The 15,422-nt window shown below is 40.3% G+C and overlaps 2 protein-coding genes and 1 long non-coding RNA gene across 4 annotated transcripts in view; 2 read left to right on the top strand and 1 right to left on the bottom strand.

The window, feature by feature from the left end:
• Positions 1-8,429, top strand: part of GALNT7 (polypeptide N-acetylgalactosaminyltransferase 7) — a 68,402-nt gene extending 59,973 nt beyond the window's left edge. For both annotated transcript variants that reach the window (XM_042811795.1, XM_042811796.1), the window contains exons 10-12: positions 1,978-2,076; positions 3,326-3,454; positions 6,012-8,429. In XM_042811795.1, the coding sequence (XP_042667729.1) occupies positions 1,978-2,076; positions 3,326-3,454; positions 6,012-6,149 (366 nt within the window). In that variant the 3' untranslated portion in view covers positions 6,150-8,429. The remainder of the gene's footprint in view (positions 1-1,977; positions 2,077-3,325; positions 3,455-6,011) is intronic.
• Positions 8,430-8,537: 108 nt separating this feature from the next.
• LOC122156738 overlaps positions 8,538-15,422 on the top strand; it is a 16,011-nt gene continuing 9,126 nt past the window's right edge. Inside the window, exon 1 of the long non-coding RNA XR_006167618.1 lies at positions 8,538-8,863. This is a non-coding gene — a long non-coding RNA (uncharacterized LOC122156738). The remainder of the gene's footprint in view (positions 8,864-15,422) is intronic.
• Positions 13,730-15,371, bottom strand: HMGB2 (high mobility group box 2). Its single transcript, XM_042811798.1, has 4 exons — positions 15,194-15,371; positions 14,951-15,096; positions 14,693-14,867; positions 13,730-14,265 (listed from the first exon to the last, which is right to left on the bottom strand). Exons 1-4 carry the CDS (start codon positions 15,341-15,343, stop codon positions 14,113-14,115), a joined length of 624 nt encoding a protein of 207 aa, XP_042667732.1. The 5' UTR covers positions 15,344-15,371; the 3' UTR covers positions 13,730-14,112.

Here is a 15,422-nt window from a genome sequence, read left to right as displayed (position 1 = left end):
TGTGTTTATTAGCTGCACGTTTCCTTGATGGATTGTTCTTATATCTGTCCCTTTCTTCAGTTATGTCTAAAGATTTTTTCTCCAAAATCTTCAGTTCTTCAGTTCTTTCTAAAAGAAAAGAAAAAAAAAAGTTTGTATCAGAGTATTGGCAAAGATGAATAGGTGAAAATCTTTTTTTTAGAAAGGCTTACAGAATAGGTCATGAAATACAGAGAGAGTACCTTCTACACCTATTTGCCTGTTTGCTAGCCTGGGATGTACTCATGCCAGTACAGCCTTGGTAAATCCCTGTTCTGCATGTAATAACTTGATATGATTCTTTAACAGTTTTTTCCAGCATTAATGTACATGAGCACAGCATTGCTAAATTAAGGGTGTGGTTACAATTTTGGCATTTCTCTTAGAGAAAATTCAGCAAATGTGATAGCGTCACTTAACTGAGAGACAGAATGTTACTGGTGGATACAGGCCACCTCACTGAGCTCTGCCCCTTCTGGCTTCAAGCCAACACCTCTTTCCCATTTTCAAATGATGTTTTGGCTTTTTTCAGATGGTTCCAGCCTTGCCCTTTCTCTTCTATCAATTTGATTTTTGTAAGTTGTGGAGGTAAAACCAGAAAATCATCTTGCTAGTAAGGGAGGATCCTGTGTCCCAGCAAATTCAACAACAAAGATGAGATGGACCTGTTTTTCTAACTTCAGATGAGCATTAGAAAATAGAGATCTATGCGTGCTTATGTGACCAACAGTGTGCCATCTCTGACTTCTCTGAGGAATTAATTAGTGATACAGAGCGTGTGCATAATGGAGCAGGGGTATGGATAGTCTTGTATCTGAAGAGCCAGTCAACAGTGTCACCTTTATTTCATATCTGAAAGGTAACACAAAGCATCAAGTTAGTACATTAGCTTGAGACCTACTTTTAAATTCACACAAAAGGTTAGAAACACTTGTTATACACTGCTTCACTGAGGTGAAAACTTCGAAGAGAATAAAACAATAATGGTCACCTTGTGGGAAGCTGCTGTTGATAAAAGTAAATGGCTGTAAAGAAGGAACAGGAAAGAGTGAAGTTCAGAGACCCTTCCAAAATTTCCTTCAACACTTCACTGGCTGCCAGTTGTCTTACAATATCTGAGATTTTTTCCCCATATGTTTGTAATACCTCACTAATTGCATTTCCAAACTGTCAGGAAAGGAAGCGTGGGTTTCATCTTTGCCAGCACTGCCTGGAAGTCAGGGCTGTGCTTTGAGCTCTGTCCTCCCAGCTTCCTTCTACAGGCACGAAGGAGAAAGAGGTTCCTGCAAAGCAGAGAGATCTGGCAAGAATGTTATTTGTGTCCTTACAAAGCTATTTTTTGATCTTTTTGAAAGTAGAATGGGATAATCAGTAGCTGAGGCATGCTTTCCAATAGGTATTTTACTCTTTATCCTTTTGCCTCTGCCCACCTTTCACTCATTTCTTCTTCTTTCCCCCACATAATTGCTGTTGTAGAACACACTTCTGCACAGCCGGGTCAGGGGGCTGTGCTTGGCTGCAGCGTTAATAACCACTGTTTGCAGCTTCTCTGCATCAGGTTTATCTCCTCGTGTCTTCCATAAGATGAGAGTAGTTTAACCAAGATGCTGCTTTATTTATGAAGATCTGAAAGAGTGAATGTGATTTGACAGGAGATTGAATAAATTAAAATACTTAGAAGTCATGCACTTCAGTGCCGTTAGTTTGGAACTGAGCTTCCCAGCTCTAGTTTTATTGATGTCATTTAACTCATGTAAGAGCCCACAAATTAGTCTGGACAGGTAGTAGCTCCATCTCCAACACGTAACATCATTATTTACATGTCGTATGCAGGTTTATCTTGTATCTGTCTGGCAGAGAGCTGTTTCTGGTTTGAAAGAGAAGTGGGAATTTTTTGAACTCCTTCACACTTGTTTTCCCATGAGACAAACTGAAAGTGCACAACCTATCTTTTTCCAGATCAGAGGCTTTGAAACAGCTTACTGCATCGACAGCATGGGGCACACCAACGGCGGCTTTGTCGAACTTGGACCATGCCACAGAATGGGAGGAAACCAGGTAAGTGGCTCTGAGGCAAGTATGAAAGAGAAATACTTGCACTAATGGATAACAGGCCATTTCTTAAGCCTGTTTCTCTTAAGCCTGTTCATAAAGTCACTTCCGTGCCATCTGCAAAAACGGGAGTTAAAGATTTCTCATAAGCATGCTGGCATTGCTGAAGTACAGGAATCTGAAAATATCATTACAAACAAAATGCTGTACAAAATGTGTAAGCAAGAAGCATACTTTAAAGCAACCATATCACTGTGTTAGAAAAAGTGCAGCTCTTAGCATCACTCCTGATTCATCATTTACCCTCACTTAATTATTAATCCTTCAGGAAACAGCTCTCCTTACGCCAGCTCACTTGTTTCACAGAGTTGTTTTGCTTTAATGGAAGTAAAACATTTCTATGCAGCAACTCACCTTTCACCACAAGAGACAAACAATATAAATTTCTCTGCTTCGTTTACAAATTGACAGAATGTATTTACTAATAGATGATTTCAACCCATGCTACTATTTTGTTTGACCTGCATCTTCACAAACCTATGCACGCTGCCAGGCAAGCATGCTGTTCTGCATTTGCATCTCCTTTTTCAGCTGGATAACTCTGCAGCACTTGCAGCCTTTGTTTATGCTGTTGTGGAGTTGAACCAGGTGGTTTTTCTCACTGCAGTCTGAAATCACATGCAAGACAGCACTTTAAAAATCCTTCTGCTTAATTTTTAGTAGGTCTTGGAAACATCTCTTTTTTTTTTATATTAAAAGTTCCTTAAAATACCTTTTCTGTAGATAGTGCTCCCAAAGCATACTGTAATTCTTTCATAAGAAGTAGCTAAGATAATGTTTTTGAATATGTTTTGTATGCATTAGTTTGATTTCCTCCATGTGTAAAATGCTGAAGTTTTACTGTCTTCTCATGAAATTACTTCCCAAGCCCAAGGACTTGCAACCAAGCCTTTACAAAGATAGGGGGTTTCTTAGCCATCAAATTACTAAAAAGCTTCTTGCTGAACACTTCCAGAAGTTTACCAAGTAGGTTTCCCTTTGTTGTTATCATCTGTGCCTTGCTAGGTAAGGTTTTTCACCTTCTAAATCCTAAAGCAAAGTTGTCTGACATCATGTTGAATAAAGAGCTCTCCTTCAAATAGCTATAATAGCAGTGGAGAATATTTAGCACGATGGAATTCTATTGGTATTGCATTGTTTCTAAAATATTACTTTAAGTCAGCTGTTCAGAAGATGCCATCTTATTTTTCTGTAGCTTTTCCGAATCAATGAAGCTAATCAGCTCATGCAGTATGATCAGTGCTTAACTAAAGGACCAGATGGATCCAAAATTATGATTACACATTGTAATCTGAATGAATACAAGGACTGGCAATACTTCAAGGTATGTAACAGACATATAGGGGAAAAGCAATTGTCATCATTCGCATCTTGTTTTATAACACCTTTTCTATTGTTACTCTACGTGTATCATAAGACAGACATCTGTGACAAGATTAACTGAAACAAGCAGAGGAAATGTTAATTGCACGTTCCCAGAAATCCGTGTTTGCTAGGAAAACTTCCTGCAGGGGAAGGTGTTCTGTAGGCTCTACCATTTGCTGACTTCTGAAGCAAAAATGTTAAAAGCAGATCTCCTGGTGCTACATGTGCTGCCACAAGTATCATAGGAGTTAGCACTCTTCTCAGAGAAAGCAAAGTGACCTTGTTTCTAAAAGCTTTTCATGCCACCACCCTCTCTGCTGTGTCTTTCTTTCAAGGAAGTTTCTTTATTGGGTGCTGTGAGAAGGTGACTTAAGTGCTGAGGAGCATTTAGCAGCTAGGGACAATATATCTAATTTGTGGATGTCTGTTGAAAGAAATCTACATAAGAATAGGTGAATGTGGTGTTTATTACTCTTTGTCTTTCTGTGCTCTTTGCCTTTTTCAGTTTTTCATTCTCCTGCTCCTTAGCCATTCTCTAAAAACATGCTCTGTTGTGAATTACGGGTGTGGTGCCATTATAACACTATTGCAAAATCTATGAATTTTTAATAAAGACTCAGAATGTTGGCTGATACACATGAAAGGGCTGTTAAGGGCTATTTAGTAAGCACATCTGTAAGTCCTCTGTTAATTTGAGTTCTGAAAGTCTAAGATTACATTTCTGTTGAAAAACGAGACTGAATTGTCTAAGGGTGATGTTATCATTGGATATGGACAGTGGCTCTGTAACTTAGTTCAGTATCTGAGATTATCTTCTGTGTTTTTTTTTCTTCTTTCTACCTAGCATGTTGCCTATTTATTAGTTCATTAGCTGGTTATCTGTAGTGAGCCTTTCTGGAAGCCACTACTGAATGCAGTGAATTATTTTTGTTAGCCTCAAAGCCACCCCACCTTTCTGTCATTTCCATAGAGCTTTGAAATCTCAAGCAACATAATGCTGTTTCTAATGTCTTGTGCCATTTAGATGGGCAAAGTTTTTAAAATCTGAAATGTAAAAATCAGTGAGGAGTGTTTCAGTGCCTGCTGCCTTGGCTTTAGTATCAGAATAATATATAACACTGTTACCTCTGCAGCCATTCTAGGGCATCCCAGCATGTTGCTTGGCTCTCCTCTAAGCGTTTCATTTATGTGAGATGATCCATTTCCTCCCCAGTGGTACCAATTGTGTAATTGGTTGCTTATTACCACAAGTTATAAGGAAGCCTGGTGGGCACAGTCTGGGCTGCAGAACAAAACACTGACTGGCTTCCAGAAAAAAATACGGGAAGGAGATGAGAGCAAAAGGACCACCAAGGGTGTGTAACCAAGCAGATCTTAGGGCTTTGGCACTCTCTCCTGTGCAGCGCAAAGGCTATGACCATTTCTCCTAATGAGGGTATAAGGAATGAAATGCTTATGAACTGTTGAAGAATGTTGTGGCCTGCTGTTCTCCTGCCAAGAGAAGTTATCTGCCCAGTCGATTGGTTCTGTAATGCTAGTTCATGTGCCAGTTTGGTGAGCATAACATCTGTGCTTCTGCATTTAGCAGCAGGGCTTTTGGTGACCTGGAATGCAGCTGGCAGAGGTCAGCTCATGGCTTCTGCTCCGACTTCCATTTACCTTTCCAGGCAGTGTCCATCCCCATGATGGGCATGCACATCAAGCTGCCCCAGCATGTGGATGTGCACGTACGTGTACAAGTGATGGGGCAACAGGAGAAAGATCCAGCACTCCCTCGTGTACTGGGGGGAGCATAAAGCAGGGCTGTGCAGCCGCACTGCAGCAGATTTGCTGCTACTCCCTCGCTTGGCACAATGCATACAGCTGGGCAGTGGGGCAGCCAGGAGCCAGAGGCTGCTTGGCAAATGGTGAGAGGGCTAAAAGAAATCAAACGTGTGAGTCTCAGCCTGACTGCACTCAACACAATAGGTCTGCAGTCTCCGAAGCTGTCTCCTGTTGCTCTGGAGGCCAGCCTTGCCCTCATCTCCTCTTTTCTTCCTTCAACCAGTCAAACAGGGAGCAAAGTTATTGCTTTTTCCCCAGTGGAGTTGATGTTGCTATATGTGAGGGCTAACCAAAGGAGGATCTGCCCAGCAAGGTCAGCTCTCGTAAAGCTGTCCTCGAGAGTTAATCTTTTGTTTGGGTTATGGGACAGATGAAAATGCTGGAAGCGTTTTAGGCACAGTTTTGCTTATTTTCTTAGCAGTTTGTTTCCAATGAGAAGTGCAAGGCGTTTCAAGTTGACCTACGTGCATCAAACATTTCATAATAGAAAGGATGTAAAAATCTAAGTTTAACAAATAAATGGAACAAGTATGGAAACTGATCTTTTTCAGAGATCCTGAACCCTGATTTTGTAACTGCAAATAGCTACATTACAGTTGTGAAGAAAAATTTGTCTGTTTTTTGATTGGTGGTTGTTTGTTTCGTTTTGTTTTAACGTCCCTGTGTTTTTTGTTTTATGTTTTTTTTTCCAGAATCTGCATAGATTTACACACATTCCTTCAGGGAAGTGCTTGGATCGGTCAGAAGTCCTACACCAAGTTTTCATTTCAGAGTGTGATTCCAATAAAGCAACGCAGAAATGGGAAATGAACAACATTCTTAGTGTGTAGATAAACAGAACCTACCTACTGACACATTCATTTGTACAGGACTGAAAATAGCCTGAAAACTGCTGCAATTATTAACTGTACAGCTCCGAGCCTCCTGACTTGGATGAAGGACATAGATGAACTGTGATTATTACAATAACATGATCATCCGCAGTTAATGTTTACAAAACTGCTTTACCTTAAACTCTGTAGATGTTTACATCTTTTTGTTTTAAGACGTTGGTAACTTAATGCGCTGTTAGCTGTGTTTCATAGGAACATGGTTAAAGGCGTTGTTGTCTTCTTTGGGATTACACTCAGGGGTCTGAAGGCAGTTTTTTTACACAAACTTGAAAAGGTTGGAGTAACCAGATTTTCATAGAACTTGGTGATTATCAACCTGTTGTAAATTTTTATTTAATTTTACATCTTACTAAGCACTGCCACAGGTTATTAGCCAGGGTGGCCTTCTCTCACAGTCATGCTGCTTTTTTGGAAGGTGAATTTCAACATATTTAGTGCCTCTTCCGTTTCTCTCTTTCACAAGAAAAGCATTTGCTGGAAATTACACAACGGATGTCACTACAGGCAGGGATCAGCTGTCCCACCCCACTACTGTGTCCCACCCCAGTTACTGTGTAGCTGAAGACAGCTGCTGTCAGTAGCTGTGCTGTTTGTCAGTGGCCCACTCTGAGAGGCCCCTTCACTGCAGATGCTCCAAAACCTCACGTCGGGGCCATTGGCCCACCTCTGCTCTGGTATCCATGTGGGGGAGCAGCTTGGCACCTGGTATGGAGCAAGGAGGAGCTCAGTGGCAAGGTTAGCACCAATGTGGTACGTTGCGTTTGAATGAAGCACCCTTGCAATTCCAGTCAAGAATCTATATGCTCTAACTTGCTTGTTTAAATCATACCTTACATAAAAATAAGAATAATCTAAAATATAGATTTTTAAGAAGCTGCACAATGATTTAAAAAAAAAAATAAATAAATTCCAGTGCTTAATTTATGTTGTTATTTTAAATGAAAATCACGTAGAGGTAAACTAAAACTTAATTAGAAAAAGAATACAACTCATTAACACATCTGCTTACTTGTTTGAAAGGACATCTGCCCGCTATTTTGGAGTCCGGGCTTAGGTTTGAAAAAAGAAGTGGAAATCTTGATGCATTTATTCTTATAATTTTTTTCCTTTTTTTTTTTTCATTGGAAACTTTTCCTGAGCGATTACAAACACAAAATATAACCACTTGGTGCTATAATGTACAGAACAGAGTGTGAAGAAGTTTCTGAAATTGTTCCGAATAGGAGTTGATGAGAACTCCCTCAGGAGTGTAAGTACTTGGAATGAACAGAGAGGTGGAGGAGAAATGACTTGTTCTCACTCCCTTATTCGAGATTTGTGACTGTTAAATGTTGACATCAGTGTACTGACTTTAGAGTTATGCCTATAACATGTCACATTATTAAGTACAACTAAATATTCCCTGAAATCTAGAATAGCATTGCATGCAGCTTTCATTGGTGTTAACAAGGGTTGTGTATCATATATGGTGAGAATTTGATCTTTCTAGGGCAGACTGCACTGATATATTAGTTTGGGATCTTTCCTAGTTTCTTTAAACTTCTCATCTATCCTTTCAGAGGTATGAAAAATAGAAAATAAAGGAGGGAGAAACTGGAAAATGGAAAATGAGGGTGTGTGTCGGTACTTGTTCCTTGTGTGTATGAAAACTGACTCCATTTTTGTGTGCTGGGTAGATTAATTTAATCATATTACTATGCATAAGAGAAAGAGTGTGGCACATAAATTGTGCATTTTAAATGGGTGTTTTGTGCAATTCATTACAAGCTGATGCTGTGTGCAAATACACATCTGTATGTGAGAACGAAACATGAGATCATAAGAAGCTGTTGCTGTAATGACTTTTTCATACTATAGCTTGCTTGGAAAAAAATAATAATTCCCATATTCTTGCTTTGTAAGTCAATGATAATATCACTATGCATTTCTACATATTTTATAAATTTGATTTATGCAGATTTTGATACACTGTATGTTTCTGTAGAAATTGTATAAATCTTTCAGAAATTTATTAGGGAGAAATCTGGGAAACATGTATATCTTATGGGTTGCTTGTTTTTTAGGTGAAGTAAATAAAATATTTGAATTTTTGGGTTTACTATATTTTTACAGAGTAAAAATGGATTATTATCTATATAGGAACCCCGTATCTCTAAGTCTTGAGAACTTCTGTGTTGCAAACTTACAAATATTAAAAGTGCTTTATTTTACTTTTTACCTAGGTACTTTCTGTCATATCTGTGGGGGATGAGTTTTTTTGTCCAGAGAAGTCAGAAGTGAAGTTCTCACCGTGAGTTGCCATGTGGGCACACTTGGATTTTTGTACTACCTGCACTGATCTAATTAGGCAGATTTAATATGATCACATGAAAAAATGAACATGAGAATGATTTGTAAAGTAGAACAAAAGGTCCTGGTAATAGAGGGGGAAAAAAGCAATCTGTACCACCTGTGAGGTTTTTGTAATGTTGCATTGCTCTGAACAGGCATGTGGATGAAGACTCTACAGCAAGGTAATGGCATAGCTTATGGTTTGATGGACCTTAACTGATGAAAAATGCAAATTCCTTCCATTAAACAGGTGCACTGCGAGGAGAGGATCAAGGGCTGGAAGAAAGACTGAGAGATGATTTAAACACCAAGACAAAAAGGTATGCATGCGTGCTAGATCCCTTCTAATTCTTGTTAAGAATATATTTAGCCGAAAAGAAATGTGGTTGCTTGAGGGAGAAGTGTGCTGTGTGTGAGCTGGAGGGCAGGTAAAGCAGGACGAAGGGCTGTGGGTACCGCTGTTCCCATGCATGAGATTGCTCAGTGTGAGGGCAGAACTGCCTCCAGTGGGGTGCCAACTCCAGTGACCAGGTGGGCAATTCGTGCTCTTTCTTGTGCAATAATAATAATAATAACGTCTGCTGCACAAGCAGTCTCACGAGGAGAAGGGTGAAAGGAGTGAAGGGTGGGAGAAGCAGTAGAGCACTACCTGCATTAAAGAACCCCTAATGTCAGCACCCAAGATGCATGGAATGGCAACAGCAGCCCTCAGTGAGGGGTTTCTTTTGCCTGTTACAGTATCTCATTATCTGTCATGTGATGTTTGGAGTCCTTGTTTCTGAAATAATCAGGACCCTTTTTCTCTATTGCACAAAAGCAAGGAGTATTCTGATTTGGGATAGGAACTGAACTTATCAAAAGAAATAGAAAAGTGCATACAAGACAGAAAAGTACATACAAGACAGAAAGCCGAGGTAGCACAGTAGCCTTGTTTCCCTCATGAGGATTGGTGTGGTCAAGCAGCACAAGGCAAAGTGAAAGGACTGGGCAAGGATATTTCTCCCCTTCTGGCAATTTACAGTTTGAGGACTTTGAGCTAGAAACTGTGTTTTCTGTGCAGTATTCCAGAATCTGTATGGTCCTGTTTTGAACCTAGGCAGACACTGGTCATCTGTCACATCTGATTACACAAAAAATTCCCAGTTTCCTAAAGAGACACACTGGCATTGCAGTTTGTTCCCCTGCTGAGAGAAATCAGTGAGATATGGAAGAGTGATGGTCTTGCTAATGGTCTAGATTCCCAAAGGAGGAGTTAATGCTAGGTCAGTGCTGGGTTCAGCTAGCCAACAGCTGGCTTCAAGATGGCAGCGCTGACAAGAATGTCATCACCACGCATTTTTCAAAAGACCTTTTGGAAGGATGTGGTCTTTTCTATTGGAAGCTACTTGACCGTAGAATTACAGCTTGTCCATTCAGATGTCACTCCTTCACTCTGCTGATGAGCCCACTTAGGGGTACAACTTCAGCAATAGATGTTTGGATTAAGAGGCTTTGAGAATAGCCATAGAATTTGTGGATGAAGCATGAGATTTCCTGGCCAAAGATTTTTCTGATGGCAGGCACAGTATTCAGTCCTGAAACAAGAGCCTCTCCAGTAATGAGGCCAAAGTTAGTTATCTGGCTGGAGCAGCTTACAGGTTCACTCATTTATTGCTGGCCTGTGGCAGTTCTTGATTGCACTGTTTAAGAGAAAATTGTGGAGACAGAAATATCAACTTTTTTTCTTTTACTGGCTAGGTTTCAGTCTCAGGCACATGCCACAGTTAGAAGGGCTGTGAGTCCCACAAAGGCTCTGTGTGTTGGAGAATGTAGCAGTAAGCTCTAAATCTGTGCTGTTACGAGATTCTAGACACTGAACTCAGAAGGAGTTGTGGAGAAGCAGACTGAGCTATGAAGCAACTCATATGAGCAGCAATTCCAGAAATGCAGAGGTAGTAGGCAAAGAATTTAGATTTTTCAAGATGCAGAAAGAAATACAAGTCAAAATGAGACAACAAAGATAAATATTTGTTAAGGATGGCGAGGCAAGTGAAGCATGTTCTGTGACGGACACCACCACAGCAAATAAGCTGTCACTAAGCTATAAGTAGTAGATAATATGCTGGTATTACATACAAGGTTCTTCTGATACACCATTATGAAATAGATAGACAGAACATCAGCAGATCAAAGATAGAACTCCTATTTCATTTTTTTCTGATTTTCTTTCCATGCCCATTGCTGATTTCTTTGTTGCTATTTGAGTTTTAAAGCCTGTATGTACTGCATTTAGTTCCTGTGTCCATAGCTGTGTTGATTAAGGTCTTCCTTTTGAAAACAAAACAAAGAATATTTACTGTGCTTCAGACCATAGGATTCTCTTGGGAAAAGTAAGACCAACTTTCTAAATAGGTTTTGTTCAAGAAGTTGGTCTAAGGAAAATGAAACCTTACATTTCTTCAGGAAGAAGATAATGTGTTCATAAACAGTTCTTTTTTTTTTTTCTTCCAAATTCTTTATTAATGATTATAACTATTAATGCCTGACATGCTGTTTCATCCATTAGTCTTCACAGAATTATTATAGCTCCAGCATCTCCTCTAGACTAGTATGATGTAGCTTATTTTCCATCCTCATTACCAGTGATATAAACATTAGACCATTTTCCCCTTTGCATGTGTTTGGGGAGCACGTATTAACTTGTAATATATTTTGTATTAACAGCATATTTCGCCTTCTGTTTAAATCCTGCTGCCTTTGCAGTTCTTCACACTGCCTTTGCTGTTCTTCACAGTTAACTCTCATCTCTGTTGCAGCACTGTTCACCACTTTTCTACAAATCATTCACGTGTGTATATTAAAGTCTTCACTAGCCCTTTGCCCAACCTCCAAAAATAGCCTATGGGTTTTCACAGCTGATTTTTCCCCCACTGGCAAAACTGACGACTAGGTCCTCTTGTGTCTCTGTGTATTAACCAGTCACTTGTTAAGACCTTCAGTGACGGCTTCCTTTCTTTTATGAGGGGTCTGTTGAGAAATTCAGATGGAGTGGACATACCTGATCTCCCTAGCTTCATTTTCAGTGTGTGATCTAGAAATTCTCATCTGTGCTATAAGAACTTCATAGCTTGCCATATGGATATACTGATCTGAAGTGCCCTGTATCTCCAAGGAATACTTTCTAAAAATTAGCATCGTATTTGTGACCTTCCATTCCTCCAGTGCTAAGGCAGCTTTAAGTGAAAAAAACATAAAGTACAGCTAAAGGTTCAGCCATTTCATCCTTGAGTTTCTTTAGAACTCAGGGATGAATACCATCTGTCCTGTCATTTCATTTCAAAACCTTTTACAGTTGGATTTGAGACAGATGCTCCACCATGCCTCCTCCATTAAAAATTCCGTCATGAGAACTTTCTGAAACTCCTCTACAAGGTTTTTTTTTTTTAAAAAAAAAGACTTTATTTTCCTGAAATCTGCTCTGAACACTGATTTTCTATCATAATCATCTTTTGTCCCAAAGGACTGTTTGGTAGGCCTCCTAGTTCTTACGTTTATGGAAGTTATTAATCCATGTATTTTTTCAACGTGTCCTGCTCGTATTTTTCCCTGCTGCATATTGCTGCATCTGGTTGTCAAAGTGAGAGTTTCTTCTGTTTTACAGGTTTGGAAATAACTTCCACTTTTTTAACTATGCAAACTACTGTGGCCTTTTCTGAACATTTTTTTTCTTTGATCACTTGCTGGATCCTCCCAGCACAGCTTCTTTTAGTGTCCACAGATGGGCATTATCTGAAGCTCCTGATCTTACATACCACACTTTTTAAAGCTTCAATCAAAGGTAGTGATTCCATATGCTCTTTTCCATGCCTTTCATCTGTATTCAGCACCCTTCTTATCAAAAGGGCAATGTACTATTCAAAAAATTACTGATTATCTTTGGTCACTGCATCATTCCCACTGAGAATTCAGGGGAGGCGATGGGGAGTTTCTACAGGAAAACCTGAACAGAAGATGCAAAGAATAATACCAGCATAGTCTCAGCTACATCATCCTGTCAAAGAGAATTGTATGGATATGAAAGAGTATTATATAGTGCATATGGAGATAAGGACAAAGGTTCTCTGGAAATGCAAAAGCTGTACTAAAGAGCACACAGCGCAGCTTTGGGTTTTCGAGGCCTTCAGACCTTAATACCCTGCTTCAGTATGAAACATTTTGAGTTACCTTTAGCTACCTTATTTCCATGCTTTCATGAATATGTAGCGTGCCACGTACCATGGTGATGGGCTGAAACCATTTTTTATCTGACATCTATACAAGTGACTATTTTTCCCATTTTTCAGAACTTTTGCTGGACAATAGATGTACAAAAAAAATCTGAACCATGCTCTTTATAGCACCTACTCTCTAGACATGAAGTAACTGTCAGCACTGGGCTTTCAAGTTGTACTAAAAGGATTTTTTTTAACCTGTTATCTCAACAAATTAAATGGAGCATATTAGTTTAGCTATGGAACCTTCAGTTTTCCATGTGGAAATACTGTTAGACGACTAGAGATGTTATTCATTATATATTCATGCCAAGTTTGAGTAAAAATCTGGGAAGACCATGAAACAGTGTAATTGGTGCTGTTAACTCTACAGCTAATGAAGTATCAGGAGCAGGTGTTCTTTAAAAACACCTCCTCCTTTTTGCAGGAATCTTAACTCTCTGTATGTGAGATCATTCCAAAATTGTTCTTGGTGTTTCACAAGCTCTGTCCTTTATAACAAGTCACCTATACTGGGGCCAAGGGGAGAGGGAAGGAAAGTGGGGAACATCAGGACAGACATGCCTCTGAGCACATCTGTCCAACAGCCAGCCTTCCTGATATGGACAGCAGGATATTTCCTAACGCTTATTTCTCAGCTAATAAAAGGCAAACCTTCAAAACCTCTGATTCAATAGGGTGGTTTTGTTTTGTTTTTTCTTGAGGTTGGATGGAAATCCAGGTATAGCCAATTTCAGCACTAAAACTATAAGATTTTTAACTCTGAAGGTGATACAGGCAAATACCAGCATAGGGGGAAAACATCAACTGTGACTAAAGGTAGTGTGTATGAGAGAGCATGATGTAAAGAAAAAAGATCCTCTAAATTCCAGAAGCTTAGAGTCCATCACTGGGAGAAGGCTCCCTCCCTCTCAGGCATAACAAATACAACAATAATCATGTACAACATTTTATTACAAAATTGTTAAAAAAAGTAATACAATGAATATACTACAAAATATAAGATCAGCTATTAAGCTACCTCCTTTATTTTACTTAGCTAAAAAAAAAAAAAAAACACCTGGCTATCATTCACTGAATTTCAACAAAACCATTAAATATGCAGAAACATTCCACAACTTTTTTCTTTTAAAACTGAACTGTAGCAGCACTCAGCTACTACTTACTTTAGAAATAGAGGTCTCCCTACAAAGAACCACATTACCTATACACAATCTGTACAGATTTTTATACTGAAGCTAACAATGAGCTGCACTTGAGTTCACATTCTTAGCAAAATATTGGATTTTGAGCATAAATCTTTACAGCAGGGCATTCATTTACTCCTCATCCTCTTCTTCTTCTTCCTCTTCCTCATCTTCCTCCTCCTCCTCCTCTTCTTCTGGTTCTGCTTTCTTCTTCGATCCTGCAGGCCTACCTGGGCCCTTTTTTCCTGCATCGCTCTTGCTCTTGGCACGATACGCTGCAATATCCTGCAAGAAAGATGCTGCTTAGTTGCTGGTGATGGAACTCTGACAACAGTCATGTACTAGCACAATAATTTAATGCTGCAGTCTATGTGGAGAAGTGGGTTTTCAACCTTAGGACTTAGTTTTCACCTTCTGGTGAGAGAACATACATTAATCCACACAGTTCTATGAATTTTACAAACACAGTGCCTTGGAACATGATTGCATGTTTTTCCAAGTAGGTGACCCATTTTTCTGGAAGGAAAGCACTTATAAAATCCTTAGATATATAAAAAAAAACACCTTCAGTCTTACAAGGGTTCCTTGCCATACTTTTCCACGCACGTGGAAGCCTAGAATTGTGAACTATAAGCAGGTTAGGGGCAAAACAGAAGTCACATTTACCAGGACTTCTGCAACGCTAATGACTGTTGCATTATTCTCACGGTACCTTTTCATACTTCTCCTTTAGTTTTGCAGCCTTCTGTTCATAGGGCTGCTTGTCTTTGGCCGACTGTTCAGACCACATTTCACCCAACTTCTTTGCCGTGTCTCCGATAGACAAGCCAGGATGGTCGTTTTTGATTTTTGGACGGTGTTCAGAACAGAAAAGGAAGAAAGCAGATCTGAAACAAGAAATGGCGTTTAAGCAAGTAAGAGGCTAGCTGAATGTATGCTGTGGGGTTTTCTTAATCCCAAAAACACTCACGGTGGTCTTTTAGGAGCGTTGGGGTCCTTCTTCTTTCCCTTCTTCTCTCCTTTGGGAGGAACGTAATTCTTCATCTCCCTGTCGTAGCGAGCTTTGTCTCCCTTGGCCATCTCCTCGAACTTGCCTTTCTCCTTGCTGGACATCGTCTGCAGACACACGCAATGGAGAGGCGTGGGGGGCGGGATCAGACGGAGCCCCGCCGCCCCCTCGGCCGCTCGGCAGCCGCCCTTCCACCGGGCTCACCTTCCACCGCTCCGAGCACTTCCGCGAGAACTCGGCGAAGTTGACTGACGAGTCCGGGTGCTTCTTCTTGTGCTCCTCGCGGCACGTCTGCACGAAGTACGCGTACGAGGACATCTTGCCCCGCGGCTTGTTGGGGTCGCCCTTGCCCATGGCGAGCTCGGCGGCGGGTCCTTGCGGAGGAGGGCGGGAGCGGCGCGGTGAGGGCGGCGCTACTACCGGGCGGGCCCCG

This window comes from Centrocercus urophasianus, unplaced genomic scaffold, assembly GCF_019232065.1.
Source record: "Centrocercus urophasianus isolate 14NV4802_14NV808 unplaced genomic scaffold, USGS_Curo_1.0 seq_13, whole genome shotgun sequence".
Taxonomy (NCBI): Eukaryota; Metazoa; Chordata; class Aves; order Galliformes; family Phasianidae; genus Centrocercus; species Centrocercus urophasianus.
Note: the sequence above shows the minus strand (reverse complement) of the source record. Positions and strands in the feature narration are given on the sequence as shown.

Excerpts from the sequence above, each read along its gene's own strand:
- HMGB2 (XM_042811798.1), bottom strand. The coding sequence starts at position 15,343 with ATGGGCAAGGGCGACCCCAACAAGCCGCGGGGCAAGATGTCCTCGTAC. Across the intron at positions 14,868-14,950 it reads AACGCTCCTAAAAGACCACC|ATCTGCTTTCTTCCTTTTCT; the intron begins GTGAGTGTTTTT and ends TTCTTGTTTCAG. Across the intron at positions 14,266-14,692 it reads TAAAGGAGAAGTATGAAAAG|GATATTGCAGCGTATCGTGC; the intron begins GTACCGTGAGAA and ends TCTTTCTTGCAG.